This window comes from Pelodiscus sinensis, chromosome 5 (assembly GCF_049634645.1).
Source record: "Pelodiscus sinensis isolate JC-2024 chromosome 5, ASM4963464v1, whole genome shotgun sequence".
NCBI lineage: Eukaryota > Metazoa > Chordata > Testudines > Trionychidae > Pelodiscus > Pelodiscus sinensis.
The window spans coordinates 102,002,723-102,030,332 of NC_134715.1; the positions used below are offsets into that span (position 1 = coordinate 102,002,723).

General features: G+C 41.5%; 1 protein-coding gene across 1 annotated transcript; it reads left to right on the forward strand.

Moving 5' to 3' along the window:
* Window positions 1-522: 522 nt before the first annotated feature.
* Window positions 523-27,610, forward strand: LGI2 (leucine rich repeat LGI family member 2). The gene is made up of 8 exons (XM_075930633.1): window positions 523-996; window positions 1,968-2,039; window positions 5,526-5,597; window positions 10,962-11,033; window positions 11,916-11,987; window positions 12,995-13,164; window positions 20,667-20,831; window positions 22,798-27,610. The coding sequence occupies exons 1-8, from the start codon at window positions 587-589 to the stop codon at window positions 23,613-23,615; spliced, it is 1,851 nt and encodes a 616-aa protein (XP_075786748.1). The 5' UTR covers window positions 523-586; the 3' UTR covers window positions 23,616-27,610.

Consider the following 27,610-nt stretch of genomic DNA (forward strand, 5'->3'; position numbering starts at 1 on the left):
AAAGCCCCGGAGTACACGGGCGGCAGGACCGCGAGGTCCCGCAGTCCGTGTCCTCCGGGGGAGCCCCGTTCGTAACTGCCGATCCGCCATAAGTCGGATCCGCGTAAGTCGGGGACTGCCTGTACTAAACATGGTACAAAGAAGAATTGAGGCAATCCCGAAAGAATGCCACAGGCATTCTAAACTGACATTGCTCCCCTGAAGCCCTCCCCATATCTGCACAAAGGGGCTCCCATGCTGTGTGTGCAAATGAGTACCTGTGTGAGGCCTGGAATCCCTCTGCTGTCCCAGGTCAGTGGCCACAGCAGCCCTGGGATGGTTTTTACAGCAGGAAATGAACATTTGGCCCTAGTCATGTGTATGACCGACAGACACCCCCCCTCCCCTCACAAGGTCACCCAGCTGCCTCTTCTCCTCTCTAGTGTTCAAGGAGAAACCAAGGGGAGGGGGAGAGGGAGGGGGAGGGGAAAGTGAAACAGAGTCCTTTGAGCCCTGGCTATTTGGGGGATTATTTTTAAACTCTCCCTTGCAATGGAGCCTTTGATAAATTATTCATTGGACAGAAAAGGCTGCAGCTGAAGTGCTGATGTCAGGAGGAAGGAGCCTAGTGCAGCAGCCCTGGTGCTGCTACTGCTGCTTCTGCTGCAGAGAGCCACTCAGGCTGAGCATAAGGGTGCAGCATGCTGCCTGGCTCCTACTCCTGTTCCAGCCTACTGAGCAGCAGCAGCAGCAGCAACGCTCAGGCCAAGGGTGCAGGGCCAAGAGAGGACCACGAGGAGGAAGAGGAGGAGGGAACGGTATGGCTCTGCTCCGAAGCAGTGGCTGCAGCGGCGGCTCTCTCTGTCTCTTGGTTCTGGCGGTGGCATGCCTACTGCAGCGTGCCCAGGTGAAGAAACCAGTCCGATGCCCTGCCACATGCAGCTGCACCAAAGAATCCATCATTTGTGTGGGATCCCCTGGTGTGCCGCGAATCATCCCCAACGACATCAGCTCCTTGTAAGTTAAACCTTCCTGCACTTGACTTCTCTTGGGCAGTGGCCGGGTGCCCCTCCCATCTCTTCTCTGTGGTTTGGGTTTCTTTTCTTTAAGTTGCAGGGGGGGGGGGCTAGATTCCCTGCTGGGTGCTGGCTTCTTGATGGATGCTAAGATCCCAGCACTGTGCTATATAATCAGTGCATGGCAGTGTCTGTGCTTTCCCTTGCTGAAATATTGTGCTGCCATGCAGCTACAAAGGAGTTTGATTTTTATACCTGAAAGACCTTTTCAAATAAGAAACTGTGATTGCACCATTTCTACAGAAAATATGTAAGGGAAGGAAAAATACATGTATGTATGTACTTGCCATATGTAAATCTTACATGCCCGAGGAGATGGCAAATGGCCATATTAAAGTGCAATAGAATTAAAGAAAGATTTACTCCCTGGTAATTATTTTATATGGCATTATTGCCTTGGGGAAAAGACTACACAGACTTTAGGAACTTGAAAGTTAGTTAGATCCATTTTTAATGTGAGTAGAATTGGAAATGATGGCGTTTTTAATTTGTACCACTTTAAAATCTGATGAGCTTTTACTGTTAATCCTGCTTAACATACATACTAATGTTCCTTTCTCTCTCTCTTTTGTTCTTTCTTCTCTATAAATTTCTAAAAATACTAGTAAGTGCAGACAAAAAAACCCCCATCTGTACCCTTTTGAGCAAAGTTGCCAAGAGGCTAAAAGTACCTGGTATTAAAGATTAATGCAAGGATACGGTGAAAAGGAAACTTTCCAAGCTTAGTGGGGAGAAGCAACGACAGGAGCAGAATTAAACAGCCTTTAAACATGAATATTGGCCCCATTTGCTGAGATATTATAAAAAGGAGCCAGGCCAATCAATGGGGAGGATATTGGGATACTCCTAATGGAGGTGAAGATAATGAGCCTTATTTAGTTATTAGATTTTCCTGCTTTTTTTTCCTCTCAGGAGCCTGGTAAATGGAACCTTTTCTGAAATCAAGGACAGAATGTTTGCCCATTTGCCCTCCCTGCAGCTGCTGTAAGTACTGCAATTCCCAGCAAAACTCAGCTCCAACTAAAACTTTTGCCAAAATCCCCCTAGATATAGGCACTGTGGTGTCTTCAGGAATAAGATAATAGACAAGTTAATCGCTTAGGTAACTCCATTGACTTCAGTTGTATCACAGTATATTAACGATGAATTTGCTTCACTGATAATAATGCATAAATCCATTAAGGAAATTAGTGCTAATTTACTAAGAGAATATGTTTATCTGCTGTTTTAAATTCTTTGTAACTAAATAATTTTAGGATAAAATTCGCCTCTTGGAGTCACATGATTGATCTAACTTCAATCTCATGTTCATTCTCTGCTAATGAATGTGACATTAACTATGGAGGGATTGTTGATATCAGTGGTGATTTGCTCTTAGAGTTCAGCTCCTTCGAGAGAGAAGAACTTTGTGCTACCTGTAAGAGCTCAAAGTCTCTTAAGCAAAATCTGTTGGTTTAAATGTGGCTTAGTGGAAGAAAGTGTTGGGCTTCGAGGTCACGGGTTCAGTCCCACTGACCTGATCTAGGAAGTGCTGACTATCCTGTAGGAAGGGCAGTGCAGTGGTTAAGTTGTTAAGGTGGAACCATGTGGAGCCTTGTGTTCAGTTCTTTGCTCTGCTGCAGACTTTCCGGGTGACCTTGGGCAAGCTGCTTAGTCTCTCTGACCCAGATTTTTTAAAGTATTTAGGTGTTGCTGTGTTTAGTGGTGCAATGCCTAACTGGTTTAGGAGCCTACATTTCATTTTAAAGGACTTAGGCACTTAGGAGCCTAAATCCCATTGACAGTGCATCAGCGCCATATCAATAAATACTTGGATAATCACAGTTCCCAGTGTGAGGGTGTTGTGAGAACATACATTAAAAGGCTGACAGGCATTACAGAAATGGGGGCCATGTAAATACCAGAGATAGATAAATGAAACCTGGGGACCACTGACACAGAATAGCTCCTGGGGATCTCTGGTCAGGAGGGGTGAACATTCAATCCCTTCATGTTTATTTCTTAAAAAACCAAAACCAAACAAATACAGCTGTGCCAAATACCTTGGTTTCCCCCTTTCTTTCCAGCGGCAGAGTGGAGAGAACACTGGGGAGAGAAGGGAAGCTAGGATGAGGAAAGGCCTTCATCCCCTTCAATGCAGCACCACGGAGTGCAGCCAGGAAAGGGTGGGGTGGGTCTGGCAGAGCTTTGCACCTTTAGTACAGCAGCCCCCCAAGCTTTGTGTACAGTGGGAAAATGCACTGGGTTAAAAAATATAGTAACTAACTAGCTGCCACATATGAAAACACTCATGTGTGCACCAAGGGGAAATCCATGTTTAACATGGTACTGGCTTACATTTACAAATACAATGCTTTTTTCTCAGTGTAGGCAAGGCCATAGAGTGCACTCAGGGGAAGAAGGGGGTGGAGGCCTCCAGCCCTTAAGACAATGAGGGGCAACCTAGGCTAGTGTCTGGGCCTCATGAGTGACCTTCCTTCACATTAGTGGGTTGCAAGAGTCTCATAACCAGTGTCTTAGCACGGGATAGTTTTGCGAACTGAGCTTGCATACCTAGAATTTGTGGGATGTGCCAATTGAACCATAGCAGCATTTCGATTGGATGCAGAGGGAGTGCACAACTCTCACAGTCAATGGTATGTGCAATCGGCACACAACCTACTTCATATGCCCTTGCTTTAAGTGCATGTCACTCTTGTAATACCAGCAGGAAAAAAAACCTACGTGGATGAAAACCAGCAGAATCTGGCAACTCTGTTCATGGGCAGCAGTCAACAACATGTCTCATGGGCCACAGAAAGAACCCCAATGGGCCACATTTTCTGAAGCCCCTAAGAGGCCAAGAAGGTGCCTGTGAGAGTGCTCTGAAATCAGTCCTCTTCTCCGCTTACAACAAAGTGAAGAGCTGAGGGACCTCTTAAGGCAAGCTTGCCCCCCGCTGCCTTAAGAGGTCCCTCAGCTCTTCACTTTGTTGTAAGCGGAGAAGAGGGCTGATTTCAGAGCACTCTCACAGGCACCTTCTTGGCCTCTTAGGGGCTGCAGAAAATTTCACTGTGCAAGCTCAGCCTCAGTGCCAGACGCCATCCCGCTCCCCTCCAGAACAGTGTGGGGAGTCCAAAGAGGGGCAGGCCAAGGCAAAGGGAGCCAAGAGCCCCAGGCTGCCTGTGATGTCCAGCAGATGACAGGAAGAGACTTATGTGCTGAGGGAGGGGCTGCCCTTTCATTTTTTGCAGAAGTTGAGGTACAGTGGTGAGATGTCCTGCAGAAGACATTGCAAAATGAGGGCATCAGATTGTTCCTAGGGGAGGAGGAAGAGCCCCCACCCCAAGATGGTTTTTTTGTTCATGTTATTGGGGAGATCAGAACTGGGGAGAGGTGATTCACTGTCACAGTGACCACTTACCTTGGGCACCCTCTCCCTGTCAAATTTTACTGCCTATTGTATTATATAATTTTTACCTTTGAAACAAAGGAATTTGAATGATTCAAGGTATGAAAGAAGTAGTTTAAGGTGTGAAATGAAATAACCGTTGCTATTTGCAATCTTTAGTACTGGTTCATGTATATTAGTAACCCTGGTAAAATAGCAGTAGAAGGAGTTGTTTTAATTGCCATCTCAATCTTTCTCAGATTTCTTTGGGATAATTTACAGAGTAACTGTCTAGAATTAGCACACTGACCTAGGATCAGAGAGAAATTTTGCATTTCATATTCATTAGCTTTCCCAAATTAACTGTAGGGAATTGCCTGAAACTATGCAAAAAGATGATTACTTAGTGGTTATAAGTAATACATGCCGACATGTTCACTTGTAGCTTCTGGGAGTTCCAGGAGCTCTCATAAGATTTTGGAAGTAGTCTTTTCTGTCAGTGGGGTTTCCTTTTCAAACAGACTAACAGGACAAAGAAAGAGCATATTTTTGATAAGATATGTGTTTGAATGCAAACACTACGGGGCAGATTCTCCATGCCATGCTGAACAGAGCTGAGCTTGGTTGTATTTTCATGATTCCCAGCCTTGGTGCAAGTTAGAGTTGCTCCTGTCCAGTGCTATCTAAATTACACTACTGACCAAAGGTTCCTTGGATGGGGCAGAATCACCTCTGCAGGCAGAGTATAGAGGGAGTTGCCTGCTGGCTGTCTCTGGCCATTTTAAGGCCATTTTGCACAACTGATGAAGCAAAAGGAAGACTTAGCACGCACCATAAAATACTTTCTGTGATTTTTCAACCAAGGTGGTGATTCCTGGCATGGAATATTCTTTCTAAAGCATGAAAAACGTTAATTGGAGGGCAGCTTATGCCATTGATTTTTTTTAAATTAACACTCCATAATATTTTCTAAATGATGCATTGATGGGATAATATGGGTCTGAGTCAGTAAGATTAGTCTGAAGATAGTCAATAAACATAACTGGCATAATCAGTCAGGTTTTCATCACTTTTCCTAATGGTTGCTCTTCATTTTTCAGCTTGCTGAACTCTAACTCATTTACTATCATACGAGATGATGCCTTTGCTGGTCTCTTCCATCTAGAGTATCTGTAAGTTCTATATTTTATGTGTTTTGTTAGCCTTTTATAAATCAAGATGTTTTAATGAGTTTCCAAAACTCCCGCCTTGGAGAAACAGTTCTCCCTCTGATTACCAAGGGCAAGGGAAATGAAGGGATTTATGTTCCATTTTCTACTCAAATGTCTCTTACATCTGTCTACTATTTTTTTCAGGTAATGCGGAGAATTTTTAAAATATGCCATACATGCGAGGGTGACTCTATATAAACACAATTCACTGTCATAGGAGTGGGGTTCTAGAAATCATGTCAATTCCATCTGTTACATGTTAATAGAGGAGTTTGAAATGTCAGTCAGTAGATAATGGCTTGACTGACAACTCCCAGCAGGTGAGATGCAGAGATGCAACACTGCCTGTTGTAGCCATGATCCACTTTTTCTTCCTTCTCCCCTCCCACTCTGTCTGCAATATCTTTGCCACTCCAATATTTCATTGATCCTTCATCCTCTTTCTTCTTTTAGCTTAGTTTACTCCTTCCCTTTATTTCTACTTCATTTCCTTTTTCTTATTGCTCCTTCTCTTTTTAAAAGGCATACCAATCATATTAGCTTGTTATCCTCACTTTACATTCAAAGGGATTTTCAAAGACTCACCTGATTTCGCATCTCAAATCAGGAGATAGGTTTTTGGCATCTGAACTCAGTTTGGGTACAAGATGCATTTTTCCAATAACTTTTCAGTGTTGAAAGAAACTTCCACCATTGTACTGCTGCCTGGAGTAGTTCAGGAACACTAACCTCTGCTAATGCCTTTATCCATCTCGAGGCAGTTGCTACTAAACTTGATGCATTAAGAACAAATATTATATTATGGGTGAGCAGCCAGCAATAAAAATAACAGACCCAACAATAGTGTCAGTGTCATGTTAGTCTATAACTTTAAAAACGAGTAGTCCTGTGGCACCTTAGAGACTAACAAATATAGGATCATTTGCTTTTTCTGAGTAAAACCCACTTCATCAGATGAGTTGAAGTGGAAATAACAGAATCCAAGATATATATAAAAACAAAAGCAGTTATCTGACAATTGTAGAACCTGTGTTAATGAAGCTAATTAAGTGGGATGGATGTGTCCCATTCATAGATTTTGATGTGAAAATGTCTTTGGCTTGGTAAACAGTTTATGGTGTAATCCTTGATTCTACTGCACCTGGATTTTTTAGTGACCGCAGGGGCTGTCTAGACATTAATCAGTTTTACAAGTGGAGGCATCAAAATGTAGAAAGCTCATGGAAGCAAAAATGTATTCAAACTTGGATTTGTTGTGGGCTGGCTTACGCTTGCAAGTGGTGCTCGTGAGGAGCCCAAAATAGAGCACGTTATAGTAGCCTATGTTTGTTGTGATGATGCAGTGACCAGGCCCACATTAGAAAGAAAAGGATGGAGTCAAATAGTCATTTGATCAAAGGTGGCATTCTGTCAAGAAACAGAGACAAATCTAACAAGAACCCAAGACTCCACCCTCTTTAACCAGTGCCAAAAAGATACTAGCCACTGAAGCTATAATCCACATTTCTGCCAATTCTTTAGAATGCTTCCTTCTGCCAAGAGACCTCACCTCCACCTTTTGTAAATTGAACCTAAGAAGCTATGTTTCCTCCACATGAATGCTAAGTATCATTAATACTCCAGTATTCAATTTCTCCCAGGCATCGATAACCAGACCCAGCATAGGGAATAAAGGAACCCCTCTGACAAATGAGTTTCTTTGTGTGCAAAATAAGGGATCGAGGAGGAAGTCAACCCAGGAAGTATGCACCACAGATAATGTTACCAAAAATAACCATATTATGTCTACACTGTTAAGACTAGCATATATGTAAGTACTATTGAGGCTACAAGGTTATGTTACTGGTGTCTGAATATGTAAGCCCAGGAGCTCTGAAAAAGGACTAGCCTTAATGTACTGTCAGTAATCAGAGAGTGAGACTGATAGGTGAATTTTCACTGAAGAGTCCCTTCCATAGAAGGATCAGCAATGCAGGAATCCATCTATACTAGGCTATGCAGTCTCTGAGGGCGTATCTCCACTACGTCAGAAAGTTGCCTTGAGTCATGTATTCAATCGCTGAACTCCAAAAGGCAACACAGTCCCCAAACACCATACTTAGACTCCATTATGCTGGGGATCAATGCTGCAGTGATTGATTCCCTGGCTGTTGATTTATCAGGTCAATTTAGGTGTGATGAATCAATCTCTGAGAGCTTTCCTGTCAATGCCGGTACTCCACTAGGATAAGAAGAACAGCCAGCATCGACAGGAAAGCATCCCCCACCAACCTTACTGTATACAAGCCGACATGGTAAGCAGATCAACGATAGCTACTCTACTTGCGTAGCTGAAGTAATGTAGAATAGATCAATGATGGAGATTAGTGTAGATTTGCTCTATGTCCCAGTCCAGACTTCCCCATTTTGAAACATCTGAGCTTGATGGACCTCTGGTTATTTACACCAATTGAGGAGAAAACAGATCTTGGTAACGCAGGAAAAACCTTTGTCTCCTGAGAGGATGAGGAAAATAGCATCTTGAGGGCAGGTCTACACTAACCATTTGGTAACGTCGGTGGTGGCTGCTCTCTTGTTGACACTGGTTATTCTTCTCGTTCTGGTGCAGTACCAGCCTCAATGGGAGAATCCTCAAAGATCAATTTATTATGTATCAGAAGACACAATAAATCGACAGCCAGTTGATTGATTGCTGCAGTGTCAATCCCCAGTATAGTGGAAACAAGCCTTCAGTATGGTGTGAGGGGACACTCTGGCCTTTTGGAGCGCAGACTGAATTCATGACTCAAGGCAACTTTCTGATGGACAACACTGACTCCTGTCTAACATCCTTAACTGTGCTCTCGATGTGAAGAGGGGTCCTTGTCACTCTATGAATATGAACAGTTACTTCACAGCTTGGCACCAATATACGAACCTAGGTGGATAGCAAAGAGCCAATGGGTAACTTTTCACAGCAGCTGACTATGCTCTCTAAGCCCCAAACAAAATTATTTCTCTAACAACTTAGTTCTTCTAAATGTAGGGAGTGCAAGTTCCTTTGCCAGCCTTGGTGGTGACCCCACAAGGTGTAGCCCTAAAGGAAACTGTAAAGATTTCAGTCCAGATGCTGAAAATAGGCAGGTTCATCTTACTGTCTTCACCTTTTCTCCATCACTTACATATTCCCTCTCTCTGCTGCTGTCTGCTCATTTTGTTTTGTTCTTAACTTACTTTATCAAGAAGAGCTTGCAATCTATCTTCACATAGCCACACCTATCCAATGGCACTTGTACGTGCTGTGGAACACAGACTTCTCGGGTCTGTCAGTAGAATTCATCAGAGGACGGTGAACTAGTTAGGAAGCAGGGAATAGGGATCTCCACATTGTCCAAGCTTTTCCTCTTTTTTTTTTTCATCTCTTTCTCTTTTACTCTTTCTCTCTCATTCTCATTTTGTCTGGGTATGTCTACAGAGCAAAGTTATTTTGAAATAACAGCCATTATTTTGAAATGAAATGACCAACGTCTACACAGCCAAACCACTATTTCGAAATTAAATCGACATAGTGAAGAGCTTATTTCAAACTTAGTAAACCTCATTCCACAAGAAATAGCACCAATTTCAAAATTGCTATTTCAAAATAAGCTCTGTGTAGACGCTTATTTCAAAACAGGGGGCCCAGCCCTTTCCAGGGTGCTCTGGTGGCCACTCTGGGCACAACCAAGAAAACTCCTCTCCTTCCCCCCAACCCCGGAGCCCTTAAGGGGGTAGACTCTAGCCACAGTGCCTGTGCCAGCTCCCAGCCCAGAGCCAGCAGTCACTGCACCTGACCCAGTGGCCCCAGCATGAGCCAGGCAGCTAGTGCCAGCCAGCCATCCACCGCTCCCCAGGACCAGTCTGCTAGCTCCCAGGAACCTGCCAGGGGCTGGAAAAGGCGGGCGCCTGCCTGGTCCAGTGCAGAGATCAGGGACCTAATTCAGATTTGGGGGGATGCCTCCAACGTCCATGATCTCCACACTAAATGGAGGAACACAACCATCTGCAGGCAGATGACTGCCAGCCTGGCCACCAAAGGCCACATGCGAACCCAGGAGCAGGTTCGCATGAAAATAAAGGAGCTGCAGCAGGCGTATACCAGGGCCACAGGGGGCAGCTCCCAACTAGGGGCAGACCCAGACCTATTTTAATACCGTGAACCTCATCCTGGGGGCAAGACGGTTTGTGCCCCCCAGGTGGTCATCGACCCTGGGGCAGAGCTTGCTGCCTACTGCTGCTCCAGCCCCTGCTGCCTCTCCAGCTACCGCTCCTCCTCCCACTCCTTCTCCGCCTCCTCCTTCTTCCTCCCCACACCTCAGGGATGCCAAGGCCCCTGCACCCATGGTGCTGGGAGACAGTTGGGCCGGCAAGACCCCCAACCCTGAGCTCTGAGCGTCTCCTCCCCCTTCTTCCCCTTGCCTCCCCCTGCCAGCTCCCTCCTCTCAGGTTTCCTCCTCCCCTCTCCCACCATCTTTCCCCAGTCTCACCTCAGTTTCATCCCTCTTCCCCCCAGTTTTGTTCAATAAAGAGGGTTTGTTGTAATGAACACGTGTCTTTTATTGTACAGCAGGAAGCGGGGTTAGGGAGGGGTAAGTGGAAGGATGTGAGGGAGGAATGAGGCACAAGCCCCCACTGGGGCACACCAGGGAGACTGTTACTGCCTGCAGAATGTGCTGCCAGGCTCACAGCAACACGTCCAGGAGGAGCACCAGAGTGTCCAGAGGTGGCTCTGGCTCCATGTTGCAGAGTGCTGTGGTGTCCTGAGTGAGGGCAATCAGAGCACGCAGGGAAAAAATGCTTTGCTGTCCCTCAGCGAGGTAGGCAAGCAAGCAGGGAAACCTTAGAACCAGCTGTCCTGGGGGGGGGGGGGGGGTCCCTTTAAGCACAGGTCTCAGCCTCAGGCAGCAGCCAAACAAAGTAGCTCCTGACCTGATACCCTGCCAGAACTGCTTCCAGCTGGCCTTAAATGCAATTCAGCGTCCTATCAGTGTGGACGCGCTATTTCGAAATAGCAAAATGCTATTTCGAAATGCATTTTGTGACTAGACGTGTCATTTCAAAATAAGCTATTTCGAAATAACGCTGTAGTGTAGACATACCCTTTGTCACCTGATTCTTCTCTTGTGCTTCGGCTATAAGAGAAAGGAAAAAGGAATGCGAGTAGCTCTACTGACATTTCTTCAGCACCATGTATGCAGGAGCCTAAATAGATACTTATTAAATTAGGAGGCTGCAGGTTAAAACATCAATACTAATACTGCTCATTAAGGTATTTAAAATACATACTTATTATTTTTTTCTGTATAGATTTATTGAAGGAAACAAAATAGAAACCATTTCAAGAAATGCGTTCCGTGGCCTTCGTGATCTGACTCACCTGTAAGTCCTTTAACACTTATTAAGTGGCATTTATGTATTGCCAAATGTTCCAAGCACTTCTGTAATTGTTTTTACTGTTAATAGTGGAGGCTGTTGCTCCTTTAAAGAAAACTAGTTTTTTGTGCTATATGGGATATTTCCCTCTTATCTCTACAAATCGGGTAATTCAGACTATTAGAAATTGACTTCCAGGAAGTTTAAAAATATTCACTGTTCTGACAGTACTCCAGGTTTTTCACCTGAGTTATACACACTCACAGCCTGAACATGCACCTTTACTTGTCTTATTACTAATACCTTAGATAGTACATATTAAATTATAGTTAAAATTCCATTTACCTTTCAGCATTTCCTGCTTGTTTGTGTGTTTTATTCTCTTGGGCAATAAAAACAAATTGCCCTAATTCTGTTCACTTTCTGTTCTCACACATTAGCAAAGGCCAGGTCTACACTGACAGAGAAAATCGATGCAAGATACGCAACTCCAGCTACGTGAATTGCATAGCTGGAATCCACATACCTTTCACCGATTTTCTGGGGCAGCTCCACAGTGAGAGGTCACTGGGAAAAATAATCCTATTCATTTCCCTTACTCCTTGTGACAATGAGGAGTACCAGCACCAACGGAGGGCGGGGGCCTCATTTTTACTAGACCAGCTAAATCAAACCTGGATGATCCATTGCCAGATCATCGATCCTCCATCAAGTGGCGATATGGCCAAAGATTCAAAATGGAGGCACTGTGTTTAATTTATTTATGGTTGCATTGGTCATGGTCAGTACTAAGACTTAGATAACATCAAATCATTAACATTATTTAAGTGATGTTAGACTTGATAGAGTCAAGATAATAATATGTTCAGATCTAACTTTCTTTTCTAGTTCTTTGGCTAATAACCACATTAAAGCTCTGCCAAGGGATGTCTTCAGTGATTTAGATTCTCTCATTGAACTGTAAGTAATGAAAATCTTTTTATTGATTGCCTGTCATTGTGACTCTATTAATCTGTGTTTTAAGTTCCATTTTTTGACGTTGTAGCTAAATGCGTTAAAAATAAATGCTTGTGTTTTATTAGACCATCAACTTGAAAAAACACCGTTTGTGTGAACTTTTTTTTAATCTATCTTTGTTTACTCACCCTAAAATTACTGTTATTGAAAGAGATTAGATTTTTAAAGGATGCTTTCCTTATTTTTTCATTTTGTTTTTGACAACACTTTGCTTGGATTGTGCCACTGTTTTCCCTGTGGTTAGTCAGTACCCCCTATTGTTTGCCCCAGAGGCTTTCACACAGTAACAAGGGAGAGCAAAAAAAAATGTAATGTAGGAAATTGTGTTTGGAAAGCCACAAACATTGTCAAGAGGCAGGGATTGCACTTTTTTAAATTAACTCAACTTCACATTGATGGTAACCTTTTAAGAATTTAAACACACCGTGACCATGTCACATGTTTGTGAAATTAGTCTCTGCATGCTCTGTTTCAATGTAACATAGAAACTTCACTGAAAAAGCTGCTATTGCCAGCCGCCTGCTTACTGAAATGGTATAGTGAAGAAAAGGAATCTATGAATTTCAGTGGAAATCTCAGACAATGGAAAAGCAGAGGAATGGGAGGGAGCCTTCTTGCTAGGATTTAGTGAATTATCATTCCAATCCTGCTAATGCTTATGAACATGAAGCACCTGAATAGACCCATTTCATTCATAAAGTTACACGTGTATGTTTCCAGAATTCGGTCCTGTATTTGTTATAAACAGTGTTTGTTATGAACACTTCACATCCATGAAGTGTAAAGAATAATACAGTTAGGATAATGGAAAAATCTTTCCCATCCTCTGTTCAGAATCAATATAAAATAATTCAGCTACTTTTGAATTAAGTGTATCAACATGATAACAATTCTGCAGTTTTGTTTTCTACCAACCATTTCAAATATGTTTATTTCTGTGTGTTTTTTAGAGATTTAAGGGGAAATAAATTTGAGTGTGACTGCAAAGCCAAGTGGTTATTTTTGTGGTTAAAGATGACAAATTCCACTGTTTCTGATGTCCTGTGTATTGGTCCAGCAGAATATCAGGATAAGAAGTTAAATGATGTCACAAGTTTTGATTATGAATGCACCACTACAGGTATTCGGAATGTATATTTCTAAGCACACTAACTATGATTAAAGATTAGAAATTTAGATTAACCCCATATTGCTAAGTCAGCATGATGAGGGTGGGGGGAGATGGTTCTGTATAAAACATTTCAGAATAACAGAACAAGCCTAACTATTGAGATGATCCATTTAAAAAACAAAGCAAGTAGATGAGATTTTATGTGGATTAAGTGACAAAAGGGACAAGAGCTGTCACTTTAAATTCCGTAAGTTTTTGTCATAACTTTGTAACTCAGTTTTCAGGCACAGATCTTTTGCTGTTGTCTGGAATAAGGCCATGTATCTATGTCAGAAGAACTTCCTGAAATCAATCTATATTTTACAGAATGTTAAATAATAGCACTGTATCTGTTGTTCACTAAGCCACTGGAACAAATAAGCGTTAATAACGTTTTCAGCACATAGTTATGCAGAATCACAAGAATGGAAATTAACATTGGATAATACTAGTGCTGCTTGGCTTAGGAACCTGGCATTTGTTTTATATTAGATAGTAAAAAGCATTCTCTAGCAGGTGGAGGGAAACTTGCATGAAGTTCTGATTGTCAGAAGGTGACTACAGACCAAACATAATCAGTTATCTGTATAAGAACATCAACCACTAATGTTTTTGTATGAGGAGAGTAAATTGCCCTGAAAGAAGTTGGTCCAATAAAATATATTACTGCTCCTGCCTTATATCTCTCACATGAAGGAATGATAGGCATATTAATGGTATTTGAGTTCTCATCTCTGAAAAAGCAAGCTATCAAGAATGAGAAATGCTCTTAAAGTCTTGTGTAAGAGACATCATAAAAGTTGCTTGCTAGAATTGTAAAGATAAACTTCCAAGCCAAGGTACAGCATACAATCCAAGCGCAATATATATGAAGTATAAAAAGAATAAACTCTACGGGTACGTCTACACTGCAATACTATTTCAAAATAATTAGTGCTATTCCGAAATAACTTAGTTTGCATCTACACAGCAGGAAGTCATTTTGAAATAATGTCAAAATACTGTCAAGCTGGAGGACTTCTTACTCTGACTCCCATAACCCTCTTTGAACTAGGAATAAGGAAAGTCAGAAGACGCTCCCTATTTCGAAATAAGATACACAATTGACGTAGCTCAATTTGCGTAGTTTATTTTGAGTTAAGCCCTGCAGTGTAGACGCACCCAAAGTTAAAGCCCCAAGGTATGTTAGAAGATCATTTCTTGTGTAGACAAATTAATGTAAACAAAAATAGAAGAGAGAAATTGATGTGAACCTGTACCAGAAATCTCCATTATTGTGTTTGCTGATACACAATGAGGCAAAAACACAAACTTTTACTTAAGTCAGTCTGCATACATTTAAAGGTTACTGTTGCACAAACACTGGCTTAGTGTTGTGTAAACCTTGACAGCCAGATTGTCAGAGCTAACCTGATTTATAGCAGCTGAGGATTTGAGTTAGACTTACTCTCTCTGTAAATGTATGGGAGTGTATGTATAACTAAACAGTTGTCGTGTAGGCAAAATTCATTCCTGCTTTTACTTCATTGGCCTGGTATAAAAGAAATTACGCTGGGGATAAATCTGATCTTATATGCCTTAGGGAGTATGTTAGAAACTAAGGTTTTACATGGTGTAATAAGTGACTGCTTGAATCACAGGGTTCTTTAATAAGAGCATAAGAGTAAATTAGACAAAAGTTGGTGCTGTGACATTGGGCCTCCTGAAAAGGAGTTTGGAGAGGAACAGTCTTTAACAAAACAATTCCTGAAATAGAGAATAAATTGTCTAGGAAGTGCACCATCACTGAGGCAGCATAGTACCCCAAGTGTGTAACTAAAAACTAGACACTTCTGAGCTCTAATCCCTACTTTGCCCTCGAGTCTGTCTGTAGCATCAGGTAAGTCACAGAGCCTGTCTGGAATTGGGTCTTGTCAACAGTGGGGAGTTATTCCAGAATCGGGCAGAGTGGAAGTTTAAAAAGCAGCATCTACTATGGACTAGTTCCCTGTAATAGCTCTCTTATTCTGGAACAAAAGTTCCTTTTTCTAGTTTCTTAATCAAATTTCCAAACTGTGGTAAGCAAAATCAGGAAAAGGGACTCATCTACCAGAATAAGAGAGTCCACAGAAGGAGCAGTAGTAGAATAGTTTGTCCTATCTTAGCTCTTATGTTCAGTTTCCTCTTATTTGTTCTATGACGATTATTTAATTTGCAAGTTAATGTTAGTACAGTGATTTGAAGCTGTAAAGCAATATACACGGTGGCTACGTCTACACTGGCATGATTTTCCGAAAATGCTTTTAACGGAAAAGTTTTCCGTTAAAAGCATTTTCGGAAAAGCACATCTAGATTGGCAGGATGCTTTTCCGCAGAAGCACTTTTTGTGGAAAAGCGTCCGTGGCCAATCTAGACGCGCTTTTCCGCAAAAAAGCCCCGATCGCCATTTTCGCGATCTGGGCTTTTTTGCAGAAAACAGTACTATGCTGTCTACACTGGCTCTTTTGCGCAAAAGTCTTTTGGAAAAAGACTTTTGCCCGAACGGGAGCAGCATAGTATTTTCGGAAAAGCACTGATGATTTTACATGAGATCGTCAGTGCTTTTCCGGAAATTCAAGTGGCCAGTGTAGACAGCTGGCAAGTTTTTCTGGAAAAACTTGCCAGTCTAGACACAGCCTGCAAGTGCTAAATGTATTCTTCTCCCTTCTCTGTTCATTGGAGGTTTATTCTGCTTTTTGTTCCTATCTCTCAGCATAAGTCACTTTCACATAGTTGTTCACGTAATCTTCAATACCATCTTTCCCTCCCTTATTATGCATAGTTTAAGAGACCTTTCAATGTGTTATACTCGCAATGATCCACATCAGGTAGTACGGCTGTGTCTAGACTGGTAAGTTTTTCCACAAGCAGCTGTCTACACTGGCCGCTTGAATTTCCACAAGAACACTGACTTCCTACTGTCTGAAATCAGTGCTTCTTGCGGAAATACTATGCTGCTCCCGTTCGGGCAAAAGTCCTTTTGCGCAAAGCTTTTGCGCAAAAGGGCCAGTGTAGACAGCTCAAATTTGTTTTGTGCAAAAAAGCCCCGATCGCAAAAATGGTGATTGGGGCTTTTTTGTGGAGAAGCGCGTCTAGATTGGCACGGACGCTTTTCCACAAAAAGTGCTTTTGCGGAAAAGTGCCTGTGCCAATCTAGACGCTCCTTTCCGCAAATGCTTTTAACGGAAAACTTTTCCGTTAAAAGCATTTGTGGAAAACCATGCCAGTCTAGACATAGCCTACATGTATAATCTTGGTAATTGCCAAAATACCTCGGATTTTAGTAGGAATTTGTTCTGTAAGATTTGCATGTCAGTGGTTCTATTGACATACCAGATCTGATGAACTGAAAAAACAGTACTGAATCAAATGGATGCTATAAAATTGAAAAACATTTCTTAACATATTCAGTTATTAGAACTGAAAGAATTTTAACCATCTAACTTTACTTTTAACCATTTTATCACTTTAGTTTTCGCATTTCTCACTGTTTGGACAATGAAAATAGATTAATCTATTTCTCCTTAGTTCTCCTAGATTCTCCTACAATGGCATGGGGAAGCTTCAGGGGCTTGCTTGCAAACACTGCTCAGCAATGTTTGCTTATTTAAAAAAATTGTTTCCAGATTTTGTTAAATCTTATTTTATAAGACCTGCTTCTCTTTGACTTTAAAGAACTTTTAATCTGATCTGGCAGCACAGAACAGCCTTAAAGTGGAAAGTATATCTTAAAGTGGGCCTGTTTACATGGGGATATTCTGGAAAACTAATCCAAATTAACTAAAACTGCTAAATTGGATTAAACTATATTACATGCCTATGTGGAAGTTCTCATTCAGATTTAAACTTAATTCAGGTTAGCATAATGTAATTTTTTTTTTAATTATGTCACTGTAATTCTGAATGAGGTTGTCCATGCAGAGGTTTAAGTCATTTAAACAAATCCCCTTTAAAATCACATCTTCAGTTAATTTGGATTGATTTTCCTGAGGGATGAGATGTATAAAGCACTCTATTGTGTGGCAATCTAATTCTTCCATGTAGACCTTGCTGGCGCACACTAAAATATATCTGGTTCACATTAATGTTTCTTGCTTGAGCAGGTCAGCAGTGTGTATACATACCTCGTAGGGCACATCTTCATTCGCTGTGTTGGAGATAGACATTCTGGTGTTCGATTTAGCAGGTCTGGTATAGATCCGTAAATCGAACACTAAGGACAGCTCTGGCTGGTATCTGTACTCCTCGCAGTTGCAAGGAGTAAGGGAAACCAACAGGAGCATTTACTCCCATTGGTCTTCCGCAGTCAGGACAACACCAAATTCAGAGTAAGGTAAGCCAAGTCCAGCTACATATTCTACATAGATTGAGTTGAATACCTTAAGACAAACTTCCAGGGCTAGTGTAGACCTGGCCTTAGAATGCAACATATTAGAGTGCTTTACAAATCACACCCTTCTAATGCATTTTAGATGATCACTGAGTGTTTAGATAAGCCCTTATGTCTCTACATTATGGCCTCTCTGTTGCTGAAGTGATATAAAGGGGCCTTAGTGAAAATGCAAACAAGGCCCATAAAGTCAAAGTCTGAGGACCGATGATGACATCTGTTTTCTGCGTAACTCCATACAAACTACAATGGGCAGTCTTTTTAAATATGCAGTAAAAACATTGTGTAAATGTTAGTGACTTTTACTCGTTACTGTGGACCATTTATCTGTCGATTCAGTGAGAGTTTGATTAGTATTATTATCAATCCAGTGACCTAATAAACCCAGTCTCAGGTGTGAGTCAAGATAGCTTTGTTGATATAGTGTCACTTCTGAACAAGCTATGGACCACATGATACCAATGGACAGGTTTGTTTTAATTCATAAGCTTCAGACACTTGCCTTAAGACTGTTTCAAAATGGTGGGGATGTTAATGGGAGAAGCCATTTCATTGTCAATGACAACTCTATTTAGTTTTTTGTTTCTACCCTCTTTTTGTATTGTATTGTGATAAAACAGCCTCACCTGGTCTCCCTCCAGCCTAAGGCTGCAGCGTGACCAATGTGCCTGTAAGGCTAATTAATGACAGATAATGTCCCCTACTTATGAAGCATAACAAATCAAGTCCCCAGCTGTCCATCAAAATGCAACCTTGGCATCTGCTCTCTGCAGCTTTAGCATCTCTCCCTGGGCTTATACCATAGGTGGTGCTCCCGAATCTCTCATCATGCCTCACTGCAGCCTTCAGCCCACTCTGACCCTTCAGCTGCAACTCCCCAGGTGAAGGAGTCTGCAGTTATCCCCCTGCCTATGTAGTGTGAACTGCAAACTCAAACTACAGGCTCAATTCCTACTTCAGATTCAGCCTTCAATCCTTGCTGGCCATGTTTTCACAGGCCCTGCACTGGCTTCCTGGCAATAGCGCCATCTTTCCAGGGGGGGGCCTATATAGTTTTCTGCTTTCTCAGAGACCTCTTCCAGTCTGCTGATCATTGGCAACTCTCACCAGCCAATCCCTAACTACCAGGAAGCTCTCACCTGCCAGTCTCTGCCCACTTACATGGCCCAGGTGCCGTCTCTTAACCCCACTTGAGATGCAGCTGATGAGACACATATACACTGGCCTCTTTCTTCTTAAAGGGCCATTGCCATGTGGTGACACACACACTTTAATAATAGCTAGAGTGACGGTTCCATCTTTAACTACATTTTTTTTCATTTATTTTTACTCGCCATGTATTTTACTTACCAGTTTTCTTCAATCCTTTAACTTTTCCTAAGGAATTGAATATAACAACACTCTTCCTTTTTAAAAGTACATGCTTTCACACCAGCCTCACTAATATTATCAGCATACATACAAATGGTTTTGGAATCTGCTATTTCACTGATACAAGAGAGCTTGCCATAAATACTCATGCTTTGCTTTTGATGGTCACCAGAAAAATGGTGGCTGTTCTCTTTTTTTAGCTGTGGAGTGGTAAATTTTCTATTTGATTAACTGTAGCTATGTAGTCCTACCTCCTGCAGCATGACTACCCAAGGGTAGGCCTTTCAAATCTTCATAGATGTAAAGTCCAGCTTTTGGAATCAACTAATAGTTACTTTGGAGAGGAAATAAGGATATCTCTTTAACCACCACTGAAGTGCACAGAACTGGGCAACAGTTTTTAAAGGGTCAGAGTGAAGACATGATTAAACTGATGGTAAAATTCATGGGCTATCAGGGCCCCCCCTATTCCACTGAATATGAAAAGTTTACATGTACAGCATGGCATAAGGAGCCTAATACCTAAGGATGTCTGTGGGACTCATTTTCTCCCTGTATTTCCCAAACTAGACCTGAGCTCTGTTAATGATACTTTTTATTGACCTACAAATGTCACCCTAGAAGTCTTTTTACTTCATAATAGTCCCCCACCAAACTAATGTTGCAACAGAGCAAGTATCAGATTCACACCTGAGTCTCCTACTGTGCAACATATAAAATGAACTCTAGGCTTAAGTGAATTTTAGACGAAAATTGCTATATAGGCTGGGATTTTTCAAAAGAGACTTAGGGATGCATTTGGAAGTTGGATTCCCAACTCTCTTAGGTGCTTTTGAAGTCTCAGCCTTAACAGCCATCCTAGGTTCTTTAAAGTAGGTCAAATTTTAAACCTAAAATACTTGGCAGTGTCCCTTTAAATGTTACTTTTTAAAAATTACAAATTGCCCTAGATATACTTGGTCCTGTCTTGGCACAGGGGCTAGACTAGATGATCTTTCAAGGCCCCCTTTCTGCTGTACGTTTCTGTCCTTGCAGGTTTGGGGTAGTTGGGATGTGGTTATCCCAAAGCAACGTAAAATTGAACTTACTTTGTCTCTGCTTTAATTTGACATGCAGAAATGTCTATGTTGAATAAATAACAGGTTGCAAGTACAGAGTGTAGGCTCAATTCCAAACACATATATAATAGTGAATTTTTTTTAAGACACAGGACATAGCAATAAGTGACCAAAAGTTAGCGTTGAACTTGGAGTCTTGGTTTTTTGGGGTGAAAGCCTGACTGAGTTAAAATCCATGGCAAAATTCCCATGACTTCAGTGATGCTGGAATTATACACTTCACAGTCTACTCATGGACAGTAGTCCTATATAGTACAGTCAGTTTCTAGGTTTATTTTCTAAGCAAGGCAGATTTTGCAGCTAACACAAATGACATGGCTCGATCTTCTTGTGAATTAATTTCTGAAGGGACATTTACATTGCGCAGAAAGGCAAATTCCCCTTCATGCTGCATGCCTAATTGTCACTCATTGACACTCCCTATGTTAGGGCTATTGTGAACTTAATCATTACTCCAGAGTTGTTAATCCTAAAATAGTTTCCAATAGTACTGATCAGAAAACAGGAATCACGTGTCAACTGTTTTGTGTTTACAACAGGGGACTGATTGTCATTTTTTAAATGTCTGTTTCTAGATTTTGTTGTACATCAGATTTTGCCATACGAGTCAGTTTCAGTGGATACATTCAACTCTAAGAATGATGTGTATGTAGCCATTGCCCAGCCTAGCATGGAGAACTGCATGGTGCTGGAATGGGATCACATTGAGATGAATTTCAGAAGTTATGACAACATCACAGGTACACATTTGAATATATCAGATTTATACATGAACTGGTGACATCATTTCATTTGACAATGATTTGCTTATTTGCTGATTTTACACTGAAATGTAAATACAATATTTGTATTTATTGATTTTTTTATAATTATATGTTAAAAATTAAAAAGTAAGCTATTTTTCAGTCAGTGTGCTGTGAGACTTTTGCATTTTTAAGTCTAATCTTTTAAGCCAGTAGTTTTTAAATGAGGTCTAACTTGAGGGAACACAAGACAAATTTGACTCCTGAAAGGGATACTGTAGTCTGGAAAGACTGAGAGCTACTGGACTAGACTGCACAGAGAGCCACACGTTTCTAGTAGGATAGCCCTTACCATAACAGAGTATGCAAGCTTGTCATTTGGTTTGTCTCTATGATATTTAGCCTTCAGCAAAAAAGAGTGGGTTATGCTCCAGGAAAAAAATGTTCATAAGTGGACTCTTACATCCCTGTACAATCCTCTGAAGTTAGCTGGGCCTCCATGCACAGGTTGTCCTTGTACAACAACTTGCAAAATTGGGTCTTGTTTACAGGTACATGGGAACTGCCGTATTTAGTCAGACCTGAGGTCCATCTCGTCCAATATCCTGTCTTAGACAGTGGCCAGCACTAAATGCTTCAGAGGTTGATATCAGGACCATGCAGTAGGCAGACTGTGTAGGCACAATATCAGTAACATGTATGAAATATTTATCTGTTCTAATATCATTAATTTTATGTAGAGAGTGTAAAATCCCAAACTGATCTTCTTGATGCACTATCTGGCTTTTCCATGTACAGTTCATCTAGAGTAGGGGTGGGCAATAATTTTTGGTGGGGGGGGCACCAAGATTTTTGGTAAATGGTCAAGGGCCACACTTTTCTGTGGAGGGAGTGTGGGGTCTAGGATGGAAGCTGGTACAGAAGGGTGCACAGTGTAAGGGACTGGAGTGCAGGAGATGGTGTGGTGTCTGAGAGGGTGTTTGGGTGAAGGAGGGGGTTGCAGCCTGGGGCAGGGGAATGGGGTGTAGGGTCTGGGAGGGTGCTGGGGTGCAGGAGAGGATTCTGGCCTTGGGGAAGAGTGTAGGAGGGGGTACAGAGTCTGGGAGAGAATTGTGACCTGGGGTAGGGGGTGCAGAGTGTTTCGGTGGTGACGTGGAGGAGGGAGTTGGGATGTGGGAGGGGCAGGCTGTGGCTGAGAGGTGCTAAGCATCTCCTGGCCTGCAGCACCCTCCCAAGGCATCTCCCTGCCTACGGCAGCCCCAGACCACTTGAACATAAAGGCTGTTCCCTCCACGTGACTCTCAGCTCCGAGTGGGGGAAGAGGCTTGCGCTGCCCCCATCTCCCAGGCCAATCGCTCATCTCCGATTGGCTGGCTGTTTCCAGCCAATAAGAGCTGAGAGATTAACTGAGGTCAGGTCTTATTGGCTGATTGTTTCTGGCCAATAGGAGCTGAGGATTGGGTTGGGGGCAGGGAGATCACACGAAGCTTCCCCCGTCCCTGCAGAGCAGAGAAACACAGGGACTGCACTTTAAACCATGGCAGCTGCATGCCTGAGGATCCCAGAAGGGTGGTCCACCGGCTGAATCTGGTGGTGTGGCGGGCCAGATCCAGCCCTCAGGCTGTATTTTGCCAACCCCTGTTCTACTCCCTGCCCCTCCAGTCCACACAAAGCGGGCAATCAATATCTTGGTTCCTAAAGCCAAGATTTCACTGCATGAGAAACCTGCTTTTCCAAAGTGGTCTTTCCTCACTTATTGCTGGATCAAAAAACATGATATGCTGCCTACAGTATAAATGAAACTCATGTTGCTAGGTAGAACATGAACAGAAACTGGCAGCAGTGAAGACAACAAAATGAGAGAGAAAGAGGGAAAGCTTTGTAAACGTTGTAAATTTCACATTTTGTTTGAATGCTTGAATTGTACTAGATGAGTACTTTTTGCTTTCTGTTTGAGCAACAGGTCAGTCCATCGTGGGATGCAAAGCAATCCTGATTGATGAGCAGGTCTTTGTGGTAGTGGCGCAGCTCTTCGGTGGCTCACACATCTACAGGTATGATGAAAGCTGGACAAAGTTTGTCAAATTCCAGGACATCGAAGTCTCTCGCATTTCCAAGCCAAATGATATAGAGCTGTTTCAAATAGACAGTGACAAGTTTTTTGTTATAGCGGATAGCTCTAAAGCTGGTCTGTCAACAGTTTATAAATGGAATAACAAAGGATTCTACTCTTACCAGTCCCTGCACGAGTGGTTTAGGGACACAGATGCTGAATTTGTCGATATAGATGGGAAATCTCATTTAATCCTGTCAAGTCGTTCACAAGTTCCCATTATACTCCAGTGGAACAAAAATTCAAAAAAGTTTGTCCCACACAGTGAAATCCCCAACATGGAGGATGTCTTGGCTGTCAAGAGCTTCAGAATGCAGAACAGCCTCTACATTACTCTCACAAGATTTATTGGTGACTCCAGAGTCATGAAGTGGAATAGCAAGCAGTTTGTGGAGATACAGGCTCTCCCATCTCGAGGGGCAATGACACTGCAGCCTTTCTCCTTTAAGAATAATCACTACCTAGCTCTGGGGAGTGACTACACCTTCTCCCAGATATATCAGTGGGATAATGAGAAGAACCTTTTTAGAATATTTAAAGAAATCTACGTGCAGGCACCTCGCTCTTTCACAGCTGTGTCAACGGATCGAAGAGATTTTTTCTTTGCTTCCAGTTTTAAAGGAAACACACAGATATTTGAACATGTAATTGTTGACTTGAGTTTATGAAGGCAGTTGGAGTGAAGCTCATGTACAATGACATGAAACAACAACAGCAAAAGACAGATCATTCATCTCCTAAGATAGGGTGAACTTGTGGAACTAGTAAGAAGTTTTCTTAACATTTAGAATGTGCATATTAACCAGGGATTGCATTGACTTGGTTAACTGCATGACATGTCCATTTTACCATTTTTAAAGACATTTTAAAATCTGTAATTATTCAGAGGAGTGTGCAGTGTATTAGGATTAATCCTGGTATCTAAGAGTGCTATGTTAATTTTACCTAAGAAATTGGATTAGATTGGAAACCTGATAGAAACAAGAGGGGCAAAAAACCAATATCAGACATGAAAACTATTCTTTCCTCTAAATCTACTATTTCAAAAATAATACATACATGTAAAGTCAACTGAACATATTTGTTGATGAATTGTATAAATTGACATCAACCTTCAAAAACATTTTTGGTCATCTTAGTTCCTTGCAATTGATGGGCAGCGTCTATATTTGTTCTTTATAATAAAACAAAGGTCATTGGTTGAATTCATATCGATACTAGATGAGATGCAAAGTTAAATTCTTCAACACCTTTGTATTCATTTAAGCGAGAAAGAGTGGATTTAAAAAAAAAACTCATTGTGGGTGATTGGATGGCAATGAAATAAAGAGTTTTACACTTTTAGATAATGGGTTCCCAACAGCTTCAGATCAATAGTGACTGAAAAGTGGCTGATAGTTGTTTGGGAGCATATCTGAGCTTAGTCTAATTTGTAGCTCATAAGTATCAGTTTCACATATATAAACTCTCTAACTGGCAATGTGACAAACCCCAAGTGGCGGTCTCAGTAGTGTGCCAAGGATTTTAAGGAATATGGGAACTGAACTAAAATACTCTCTCACTCTTAGAGGAGGTCCTGCTTAAATTATATTGAAGCACACTCATGGGTCAGTGCAGGGAAGCCTGTATTGGTGTTGCCTGTGCTGGACCTGTTCCATACATAAATAGAGCATTTCACAGCGTTCTCTATCCCTTAAATTAGCTTTCTGAAAACTGCAAGTTGTAATTTGGGTGATCCTCCTAACCACATGAAAGCCATATTCTCCTCTGGTAAATCCCTTTGAAGGGAGTTGTAGCTGCTTCAGATTGAACATTAGCAATAAAAGTACTGTGCTAAGAATTTTTGCCAGGATCGCTCCAGACTATTCAACTGACAAAAGGCTATAGGGATGCCAGACTATGGAAGCTCTACTGCGTACAGAAAAAAACATATTTAGCAGTCTTTTAAAATCATTTTTGGGTGAATGCAGCCTTCAGTGTTTACTCACCATTACAAATAGGTCAGTTGTGCCATGCACAGTCGCTCTTCCAAGAGGACAGCAAGGGGCTATGCATGCAGTCAAATGCACTGAGCCTTGTGGTGGATGTGTTCTCTCTCTCTTTTAATACAGCTATCTCAAAAGCATGTAGAGGTCTTCTCTGACTCATCACTACAAATATCACTGTTCATCTTAAATTCATATGTTAACATTTTCTGCTTTATCATGAGAGTTTTTGCTGCACACTCTGCAATTTATAAGGCTTTGTAAAATAAGATGAACCAATGAAGCCCATCAGTATCCTTCCCCAGGCAAGATTATCATGCCTCACCGCTCTGACTGAGCCTAACTTTTTTTTAGCACAGATAAATAAACAGATAAATGCCCAGTTGTTACAAATGTAAATGTCTCTTGCCGACTCTCGGTTTAAAGATGCCCAGCATGTAAGCAGTACTGCATGATAGGATTAGGATGTGACAGCGCCTCTCGAAATAATAATCCACCTATGATCTGAATTGCTTTCATTAGAAATGTTCTAAATCATATGAAATGAGAACATTAATGGCCTGTCAGGAAATAGTTAATATTATTGACATGCTAATTTCATTTAAGAATATTTTCCCTTTAATCTGATAATCCTGGGTTTTATTTTATCTAAATATAAAAGCTTAAAGAGGCTTTAAATGATCCTTTCTTCTGAAGTACTGTGCTCTTACTGCAAGGGACTGTTGGTCCTCAATTCCCATTCATTCACTCAGAGCTAAGGATACTCCTTACCTTGTATGATTGGGCCCTTAGTTGTTAAAGGCAGGTCTTTTGCAGTTGCACTAATAGCTCTTTTAGGACTAAACTAATGGGTCCTATGTGACTAAGATATGATAACCACATGGCTGACTGACAATCAGATTTCTCCATTATTTTAGCTTGCTTTATGAAGCTTTATCAATTAAAGATGCACCTGTATTTTTACCACCACAATGTAGATGGCTCTTTAAATTTGGGAGCTGTCAGAAAACATTGTACATGTTGTGGCTGCTCTTCTATATGTATCCAGTATGAAAATGTAAATACATTTTTGTTTTCTGTCCAAGAGGATCAATGTGTGCTAACTCTTTCTTTCAGAGATCATTGCCAGTGTTGTATACACAGCTGGCCTTTTTGGGTACCGTCCCTATCACTCACTTGCAAAGAACCATAAATGAGTAAACTTAAAGGCAATAAAAATGAATCCTGAAGCCCACAGCATGATTTCAAGAGAGATGATGGTGGTCAGGATTTTTTCTGCCCAATGACAAAAGACAATATCCTTTTTTGGGTTATTCACTTGTGGGCACGGAAGAGGATTTCAGGCTCAGCTATCAGGTTCAGTGAAATAAGCATTGTCCTCTTATTACAACCATGACTACAAAAACAAAACGAACTACAAAGGAGCTGAAGAACTGATGAAAACAGATTCTTTTGGTAGACTAATATTTCTGCTGAATACGTCCATTGCCCAGAGAGCTGAGCTCATCAGCCCTTTCACAGCTTCTGCAGTGAGTGTATAGTTGGACCGTGGCCTACCTTTTCTGCTGAATAGTGTCTAAAGGTGTAGCGAGATTAAAGGAGCTACGAGGGAGGTTGAAGAGAAATAAGTGTCCAAAGAAAAGCCTCCCATTGATAAATAAATGTAGTATGGGGGATGGATTCTTGAGACTCCATTCTCCACTGTTCCTGTGCCAAGGAGCTGATCTATAACACAATCATTAAAATTGAAACTCAGGCTACATCTAGACTGCAAGCTTCTTTTGAAAGAAGCTTTTCTGGAAGAGATCTTCCGGAAAAACTTTTTTCAAAAGAAAGCGTCTACACAGCAAAAGTGCAACAAAAAAGCGATGTGCTTTTTTGAAAAATAGCGTCCACGTTGATTGGACACTATCTTGCATTTAAGTTGTGATTACTGTGGATGGAGTGGCCACCAGGGCAACTGTGCTTTTTCCTGGCAGCCTCTTCTTTCGAAAAAGCACTCTCTTCTGCGTCCACACATGCCTTTTTCGGAAAAAGGCTTCTTCTTCGTAGAAAGAGGTTTACTGCTCTTGGAAAAACTCCTCTGTTCTTTCGGCTTTCTGTCAAAAGAATGCAATAGCAGTGTGGACGTAAGTGTAGTTTTTCCAGAAAATGGCCATTTTTCTGGAAAAACTGCATTGTAGACATTCCCTAAAAAGGGGCAAAAGGAGGTGTTGAATTTTGGTGTGAAAGTAACCAAGCTTCCAAAAACAAAAAGTGCAAAACTTCAATAAAAAAGTACAAGTTTTCTTCTGTTGATCCAAATAACATCTACTGTGCCCACTGCCTATATTCTATAATGTAACTTTGGTTTTGACTAGAAAATGAACTGTGTGCGCCCCATCATTTCACTGAAACTGCCAGAAAGATCAGGCAAGTTCAAGGACATTGGCAAAGAATAACACAACATACTATTTGGTACGTTTTTTATATATTTGAAAATGCATAAATGTATGTAAAATTCAATAATTTATATAACATACATTTAATAATGTATGTAAGCTGCAATGGAAGAGCATTTTAAAGCTGTACATACAATTAGCTCTTTTTGGTAAGAAGATGATGACTTAATCTGTGCTGCTACTACACATATGTACTCTCTAAGTAAATGAATAAAAAGTAGTTAATGAGACAAATAA

Excerpts from the sequence above, each read along its gene's own strand:
- LGI2 (XM_075930633.1), top strand. The coding sequence starts at position 587 with ATGTCAGGAGGAAGGAGCCTAGTGCAGCAGCCCTGGTGCTGCTACTGC. Across the intron at positions 11,988-12,994 it reads TTAGATTCTCTCATTGAACT|AGATTTAAGGGGAAATAAAT; the intron begins GTAAGTAATGAA and ends TGTGTTTTTTAG. Across the intron at positions 13,165-20,666 it reads TTATGAATGCACCACTACAG|ATTTTGTTGTACATCAGATT; the intron begins GTATTCGGAATG and ends GTCTGTTTCTAG.